Source organism: Pyricularia pennisetigena (assembly GCF_004337985.1).
Source record: "Pyricularia pennisetigena strain Br36 chromosome 4 map unlocalized Pyricularia_pennisetigena_Br36_Scf_9, whole genome shotgun sequence".
NCBI classification, from domain to species: domain Eukaryota; kingdom Fungi; phylum Ascomycota; class Sordariomycetes; order Magnaporthales; family Pyriculariaceae; genus Pyricularia; species Pyricularia pennisetigena.
Window position 1 is genome coordinate 494,614 of NW_021940921.1, and position 8,662 is coordinate 503,275.

The following is an 8,662-nucleotide window of genomic DNA, read 5'->3' on the forward strand; positions in this document are numbered from 1 at the left end:
CTAATGCCTAAACCCCTGTTATTAACCCATATTGTTAATAATAATATTACAATTTGGTACACATATCCAATTATATAAACCGTTAAACAAGCGGATAAGTAAGGTATATTTAATTTTGTATATAATTTACAATCGAAACGCTTACATATCTTTACCAATTTTGACATTTATCAAACCAAAATTTAAAAGAGTGGCTTACGTATATAAACAAACGTTAACGTGAAATGCAATAATTTATAGTACCCGCGTTTTTTACTATTTTATATAAAAAATGCTAAATTTGTGTTATTTTTATATTTTTTGATTTATTTGATTAAATAAAATTTATAAAAAGAAAATTAAATAACATTTATATATAAGCTTATAAAAAATGGATACATTTAAACTTTTTCCAATTTTACCAATATTCGCGTAAATGATTTGGTTTTTAATAAATTATCAATTAATATATAAATATTAATAAAACTTTTGTTTTAACCGATAAATGCATGCGCATTAAAGTTCAAGTCCTTTCATTCGTAAAAATTATAATTTGAGCTTGAATTAATATTATATACCATTTTATAAAATAATAATTAAATATAATGAAAAATTACAAATTTTACTAAATATTTAAATAGTTTTTTGTATATATACTGGCCAAAAGAACGCGGTTAATACAGGAAAAATTACCAAGCTTTAATTAATCCAACGCAAGTTAGTTTATATTTTTAAGATTTTTATTTATATTTTTATTCGAATATTCAATTGCATATTATAGTTATACCATTTCTTTTTGCCATTATAATGCGAATACATTATATATACCCGCTACAAACGGCAAAATGCGACAAATTAGCCTAATATTAATGAAATAATTATTAGCGATATTGCAATATCAGGTATATAATTAATAATACCTTTATAAACGGCGAAATACGACAAATTATCGTTGGTAATACCGCCATAAACGGCGAAATGCGACAAAATGTCCTTAAACTAGAACGAGCGCGATTTTTTCGGTTAATGTAATTGGTCGAAAAGCCATGTGGCTGAAAGGTACATGGAGCGCTCGGTCCCCACTGCGAAGCAGGGGTGTCTAGTCTGAGCACTGAGATTAAATTTTGATAGCTTTTTTTTTGCAGGGCTGAACAACGCGTTGCGGCTTTAAATATTTAATTACAAAATATATCACAGAATCCATCGCGGTTGTAATTTCAGGTTGTAAAATCGTTAAATCAATTAACAATTGCGATACCTGCAAAAAAGGTATAAAGTACCTGTGGGTCGAAAGTTTAAAATTATATCAACGTCGTGAAAGTTATATCGACAAATATACGGTGACAGGGGGTGGTGTTTTTTTGCCTGCCACCATAGTACCATGCATACACAGTGAGAATACAGTGCAAATACCCGCCATAAACGGCGAAATGCGACAAGTTGTCCTCAGACTAGAACGAGCGCCATCTTTTCGGACACTATAATTGGCCGAAAAGCCATGTGGCTAAAAGGTATATGGAGCTCTCGGTCCCCACTGCGAAGCAGGGAGGTCTAGTCTGAGCACTGAGAGTACAGAGTAACTCGTGATTCGCAAGGACCGACGGCACGAGACTCTACCTACCTTACCTTACTCCCCTACCCTCGCAAAGGGTTAAGACAAGATACCTTTTTCTTTCTTTCTTTCTCCATTTAGTCCAAAAGCCAGTCAAGGGAAACCAGTGACAAGGGCAGCCGACAAGCCACTAAGACCACGTCGTAAGACCACCTAAGCCTACCTTGGCTAGTACCTGATAAAGGGACAGGGCGCCTGTGGAAAGAGACGTGCAGTGGTGCGGTTGCGGCAGTCAAATTTTTTTTACGGGTCAAAGTAGCTGACCGCTCGGCAGTGAGCAAAAAAAGGGGCAATGAGCGCACACGCAACCTGCATGCACAGGGGGCACCGCCCAGCTCCAGTCAGTTCAACCAGCCCGGAGTAGAAAACGCAGTCACCCCGGCCCCTTCAGTGGCCCACAAATTTCTCCCGCTTTTTCTCCATTACGGCCCAAAAGCAGCTGCCAGTGTCGTCATCGCTTCGTCGCCCAACTCGCTGCCGTTTTTTCCCACTTCCAACCCTCTTTTCCAGGAACCCCGTTTTACTTCTCAACATTCTACTCAGGCACCGAAGAACACCGAACAGATCGCTAGGTTCGTCTAAAAACAGGACTTGCCCATCGGTTTCAATCCTGTTTGTTTCGGCCTCACCCGGCGGCAACTTTATTTCGGTTTTTTTTTTGTTTCTGTGCTTCAGAGCAAGACAAGATCCAGTATTCTATCCCAAAGCACAAGCTTAACTGCCTACCAAGAGTTCAGTTCCTGCACCACGTTGTATCTTGCCTGTGCAACGGGATACCTGCAGCACCCTCCCCCGACTACCTCATCAACAATCACACACAACCACTGCACCACTATCAGAACACACCATGGCTAGCCGTTCCGACCGTTGGGACCGTGAGCGATTTCAATATGAGCGCGATCGCGACCGCTACGGCCCCGACGAGCGCGAACGCTTCCGCTTCGAGGACGATGAACGTGAGCGCTTCCAGCGCCGCCCCTCCCCACCCCGGTATCGGGAGGACTTTGGTCGCCGTCCACCTGTCTACGACGACGACCGTATTCGTGACCGCCGCTTCTATGATGGCGACGAGGTCCGCTTTGAGCGCCGCCGCTACTCCCCGCCCACACGCCACCTTGACCGGGAGGATTTTGACAGGCACGTAGTCATCGAGAAGGGCCGCCGTCCTACCATGGTCAGGCGACAGTCGAGCCTGGACACGTTTGATCGGTTCCCGAGGGGCTATCACGAGCGGGAAGAGTACGGTCCACCTGCGAGACGGGAGGACTACCGCCCGCAGCCTTACATGCCCATCCCGCTGCCTAGGACCCGGGCCCTGCCACCGCCGCGACGCTACGACTACTACGATGAAATCAAGGTCTCGGACCCGGATTACTATGGGGACGAGGAGTACCGGAACTACCCAGAGCGGATGCAGGAGCGAGAGGTGGTCCGCATGAGAAGGCGCGAGCGAAGCCGGGAACGGTCCCGGGCCAGGAGCCGACGAAGCAGCTCACGGTCATCAAGCACAAGCAGCAGCAGCAGCGGTACCTCCGTCACCACAACGAAGACAGTAACCACGGTTAAGAGCGAGTACCCCAAGAAGGGAAAGACAAGAATCCCGTCAAGACTGGTATCCAAGAGGGCCATTATTGACTTGGGTTATCCCTTTGAGGAAGAGGTATGGTTTTCTCACTTGATCAAACTCGTCTATTTTCAGGTTCTGACAGATGAATCAGGGCAATACTATCATCATCCAACGAGCCCTTGGCCAGGAGAACATCGATGACCTGCTCAAGCTCAGCGAGGACTACAAGAAGAGTAAGTTGGAACAAAGTCTCACCAGCTCCTATTCTTTACTTGGTCAAGTTCTAACAAGTATTTCCAGGCGAGCTCGAAGTTGCATCAGCCCGCTCCGAGCACGGCGAGGTTATCGAGGAGACGGTCACAAAGGAAGAAGTCGTAGTGGCTCCCCCTCCTCCACCCCCACCACCTGCACCTGAGCCAGTCATTGTAGATGCCCCACCACCTCCTGCACCTCCACCGCCCGTTGAGGCCCCGCCACCTGTTATCAACACCACCACAACCATGGTAGCTGTACGCGACGTTTCACCCTCGCGCATGACGACGTCGTCATACAGCACATGCACATCAGACAGCAGCTACAGCACGCACACAACGCGCGTTCCCGTCATCGTCGACGCTGGCCCACGCGAACTGGTTCGGCACCGGCGCCATAGGTCGGCCAGTCGGGGTGATCTCGTGCGCGCCGAGAGGTTGAGCGACGGCCAACTCGTCATTTATGAAGAGCGCGTCGAGAAGATTGAGGAGCCAAGGCGTGGTGTCAGGATCGAGAAGGACAAGAAAGGTAGGATGTCCATCAGTGTGCCGAAGTATCGGTAGATCGATGCTGCGACCGTTGTCAAAGTCCGTGTCCCTGGGCCACTGTCCCGTCCCCTTTGCACATTTATCTATGACCAAAAGAGCAGCATAACTAACGCTTACCATCATGACAACAGGACCGCCTCCCAAGCTCCTCAGGGCCATGCTCGCCACGCTCACTTAAAGCGTGGACAGGCGATTTGTCTGCCTGGAGCAGCTTCTTGTTTGAACATGGTTTCAAATGCACGACAGCAAGTGTTGTAGCCTTATAGAGTGTATTTATCATCATCTTTGACGAATATCTTTTATGACTGTGAGAGAATGGCTCTTTTTTTCATTCCTTTTTCATTTGGATCGCGGAGTTCAGAACAGGATAAACATGATGTTGAACTAAATGTTTGGATAATAACCCAGTCAGTTATGACGTCTTTTTTTTGGTTATTTCATTGGTTCAACTTTTTGGACTTTTGGAAAGTGTTTTACCTTGTGCTCGTTTTCGTGTAATGACTTTATTACAAGGAATTTGTGATGGAATTCTAGTGTATCCGACAAAAGATTGTAATCACGTTCACATCACACTCTGGTGCTCTTGTTGAAACATGGTCAGCATGGAAGCGTGCTCAAGTTACATTGACCAAAACTGATTGTATTGGATATCCAGAATGGAATATATGCTACGCCCCAAGAAGTAAAATAACTTCGTCGCCGCTAATTTTTAAAGCATTGATCAGGTAGGGTCTCAACCTGGCGACGAAACGATCATCCCTCTCGCCGTCGGGTTTCGTACACCAGCAACCCATAGCCAAGGCAAAGTCCCGATCCCAAGCAAACAGCGGCAACAGACCCTCGGTGGTGCCTGTCGCCCTGGCCCTGTTGGCGATGGCGCTGACGAGAACAAAGGACTCGTCGTCGCGGCCTTGGTCCTGCTGCTGCTGCTGCTGACCATCACCGCCGCCACCACCGGCGTCGGCAAACGGCGGCACGGCGGCCGGGTCCCAGGTCACGGGCAGCCTCTCCCACCAGTGGCGACTAAAGGGAACGCGGACGTGCAGCATGTCGGGGGTCAGGGAGGCGTCGATGCGGGTCCAGGGGAAGAGGCTGACGAAGATGGCCGAGGCGAGCAGGTGCAGCTTGTAGTGCAGCAGGGCGAGGCGTTGATACGACTCGCGCATCAACCAGGGCGCGGTGCTGTCGCGGTCGAGCGGGTTGGCGGCGTCGATGCGGCGCTGGTCGTGGGCGCCGCATGCAGCCAGCACCGCCGTCAGCACGGGGCTCATGGCCAGCGTCACGTCGATGGCCCGGTCCCGGAGGTACGCCGGTAGGATCATGGCCAGGAGGATGCCCTGCAGGTGCGGCAGGAGCGCGGCCGAGGGCGCCGAGAGCAGGCTTTGGCGGGTCTTTTTGGAGAGTATGACCTGTATTTTTTTTGGGGGAGGGCGAGGAGTTGGGGTGCAGGAGACGTGTTAGTGGGTTGCAGCTTTTTTTTTTTTTTTTCTTTTCTTTGTTTCTATTTTGTTTTCCCTCCCTCGACACCACGATCAAGAAGTCGGGGAGAGTTAACAAAAGAGAGAGAGAGAGAGAGAAAAAAAAAAAAAAAGAGAGGCGGGAAAGATGCCAGCGTACAACTTTGTCCTGGGCCTCTTTCAAGAGCTTTCTGTGGTGCGTCACAGCAAGGGCGCGTGCCTCAGCCGAGCCGTGGAAGAACAGACCGATTATCATGACGGCGCGGGTGAGCAGTTCGGGTTGCTGGTTACTCATAAACGTGTCTCGGTGTATCAGGGGCCAATGCGGGTGGAATACCGTGAAGTAAGTTTCGGCCAGCTGCTTGTTCCGTGGATCCTGCAGCGCAGTTGGTGGTGGTGGCGGTATCGGCGCCCGTGGTGGTGGCGGTGTTTGTACTTCGAGATCGGGCGGAGACGGCATGAACTGCGTATAGCCTGCCATGGAGGCGATATGCTGCTGGTCTGCGGTTTGGACCGAGGAAAGGTCGCCGCCGCCTGTGTCTACGGCCATGTCCATATCCATGATGCTCAGAGTCGGCACCGCATCCATGCTGACTTGGACATTCATTGTGTCCATGGTCATGACGGCATCTTGGACGGTACTGACCTGCTCGACGGGCTGAAAAATTGGCGGATATACCTTGCGGGCATCATTATCGCTGCCACCGCCGCCGCCGCCGCCGCCGCCGCCGCCATCTCGTTTTGGATATGCACAGTCCCGGCCCCTGTCGGCGCACGGCGAGCAGATGGGTTCCCTGCCGTCGCAGCGCGTCTTTGACTTGTGGCAGTTGACGCAGGCCTTTGCCACGCGGGCTGGGAGCGGACCTTCGGCGCGAGGGCCATGGAGGTTCATGTGACGGCGGAGCGTGTCACTGCAGCAGAAGCCCAGGAAGCCGGTGGGAGGGTCATGATTATATGTCAGCGAAAATAAAAATTAGAAAAAAAAAAAAAAATCGGCTGCTTGATTGGTATTTTTTTTTTTAATTGTTTTGTTTTAGTTGGGGCGGCCCTCGCGGCTTGGTTTGTAATTGGACGATATATAAAAACCGGGGACTCGTCCGGTTTCTTTTAAGAATCTCGCTCGGAACCACTGCGTCGGGACCCGTTTTTTTTTTTTTTTTTTTTTTTTTTTTTTATATCAAATGCACTCACCCTCTTGAGAACTGTGCTCCGCATGCTGGGCACTCGAATGACTTGACCTCGTCGTGGTCTCTTTTGTGCCTGTTGAGGTGCTCCTTGCGCTGATAGACGCGACCGCAACCTTCGACGTCGCACGTGTAAGGCATCTCTGGCAATAATAGCCTTGTTTCTTTTTTGTTTCACCCTCTGTCTGTCTTTTTTTCTCTCTCTATCTCTCTCTTTTGTTTTCCCGTCCCACATGCAAAGAAAATGAAAAAAAAAAGCAGGTATGTATACCCCCCAAGTAAGCTCAGCTATGCCATCGAAGGAGGGTTCGTTAGCATCAGTCAACGTTCAAGTACAAGAGAGGAAAAAAAAAAAAAAAGGAGAGAGAGAAAACAACAGATGGGTTGCTTCTTAGACAAAACCCAAAAGCTGGAATTTGGAGACAGTTTCCCATCTGTCATCCGAACAAGGTTTGATTTCTGCGTCTCAACATGGGGATTTTTTCCAAGGCCGCACGCACAACACGCAGTCAGCGTCAAACCCTTTTCTCGTTCTTGTTGCGTCAGGCGAGGCACAGCTTTCCCTCCCCTTCTCGCCTCGATTGGATGACTCAGCTCGAAATCGTCCTCTTAGACCAGATTAGGCGAAAGCCGGTGGGATGGACGGTGCGGTGATGCAGCCGCGACTGTGCTTTATACTGTTGGGCTATTTTTGATATTAAGGGAACCCCGGGCATGCTGCAATACTCAATATGCGCGAATGGAGGACATTATGGCGGTGTACGCTGTTGAATTTTAAAATCGAACGGCGATCCCACTATCAGAACAACTCATTGACTTTTGGTTCGGCAACTCACTCGGTATTACCTGTCAGAAGTCAATCAATCAGTCAAGGGCATCGCATATGCAACGAAAATGAACAAAATGTCAAGCAGGGTTAGGGTTCAGAACCACAAGTCTTTGGTAACATTTGGCAGCTATCAAAGTTAAAATCTTGTCCATAATTGGAGGAGTAAGGGGAGCAGAAAGATTAAACGGGAGCAAAAGCACAACAGAGTTTGTCGGTTGAGCAATCACCATGGGAATTCCAGCTTCGCCAAGGAGGCGCGTGCCGTGGTTGACGAGGACAATTAAGTTTCCCCGTAAATGGATGGCTGCTTTGTTATAAATAGGAACGAACCCCTCCCTCCAGTTGCATAACATAGGCCATACATACGACCGTAGTATATTTATAAAATTCGCCAGGTTCATATTTCGAATCCCTACCGCCTAGAAACAGCCCATGTCTTCCAAGCAGCGAAGCCCACCACCCCGGCGACAGCGAAAGCGTCGAGCCAAATCTCGCGGACCCTATCCGAGATCTCCTGATAGGCCGCCCCGGCTGCGGCAGCGTCATTGGCCCGGGGAAGTGGCTCGTCCGGCACGGGGAGGTCCAGGAACCCACACAAAGGCTCCCATCCCTGCTTGAGATCCATGACAAGAAGCTTATCTTGTGGTACTGTAGCTTTCACCCTTGCATTCCAATTGTGCAGCAATTCTGTCATTTTGTGCAGAAAAGTCTCTCTTGATCAGCTCTCTGCAAACGCTAAATGGGCTGATCCACCCCGGAACAAGACAAGACCCCTGGGGCAAGCATTGGAAATACTAAAAAAACTCACCAACGCAAGGCAGCGGATTCGTCACCGAATCGTCCACAATGCCCAAATACTCCTTTGTGCTGGTGCCAAACTCGGCGCTAAGCGCGGGAAAGTGCCTCCAGCCCGGGATGGGCCAGAGTGCATACTGCACCAGCCAGTTGTCGAGGCTGCTGTTGCGCGCGACGGGCCGGATGCTAGCCAGCCACGACTCGGGGTCCCGCGTGACGAGCACCACCTTGGCGTCCGGGTACACCACCATCAGCTCCGGGATGAAGTCGAGCGGCGGCATGTCGGTCACGCCCACGAAGCCGGCCGTCAGCTCCCGGATCAGGTCGCAGGTGAGGGCGAAATCACCGGAGCGCTTGGCACGGTATGCTTGTACCCATTTTTTGCAGTGTTCTAATTTTTTTTTTTTAATTTTTTGTTATTTGTTTTTTCTGAAAAAAA

At 49.4% G+C, this 8,662-nt stretch overlaps 2 protein-coding genes across 2 annotated transcripts; one reads left to right on the forward strand and one right to left on the reverse strand.

The window, feature by feature from the left end:
- Positions 1–2,438: 2,438 nt before the first annotated feature.
- Positions 2,439–4,136, forward strand: PpBr36_10183 (uncharacterized protein; the record flags this gene model as incomplete). The annotated part of the gene is made up of 4 exons (XM_029897296.1): positions 2,439–3,251; positions 3,301–3,391; positions 3,459–3,938; positions 4,090–4,136. The coding sequence occupies 4 exons, from the start codon at positions 2,439–2,441 to the stop codon at positions 4,134–4,136; spliced, it is 1,431 nt and encodes a 476-aa protein (XP_029744339.1).
- Positions 4,137–4,626: 490 nt separating this feature from the next.
- On the reverse strand, positions 4,627–8,612 carry PpBr36_10184 (uncharacterized protein; the record flags this gene model as incomplete). Its single annotated transcript, XM_029897297.1, has 5 exons — positions 4,627–5,367; positions 5,576–6,326; positions 6,607–6,756; positions 7,845–8,115; positions 8,237–8,612. Coding segments are annotated over 5 exons (2,289 nt in total), but the record flags the coding sequence as incomplete, so codon positions are not given.
- Between the last annotated feature and the right edge of the window lie 50 nt (positions 8,613–8,662).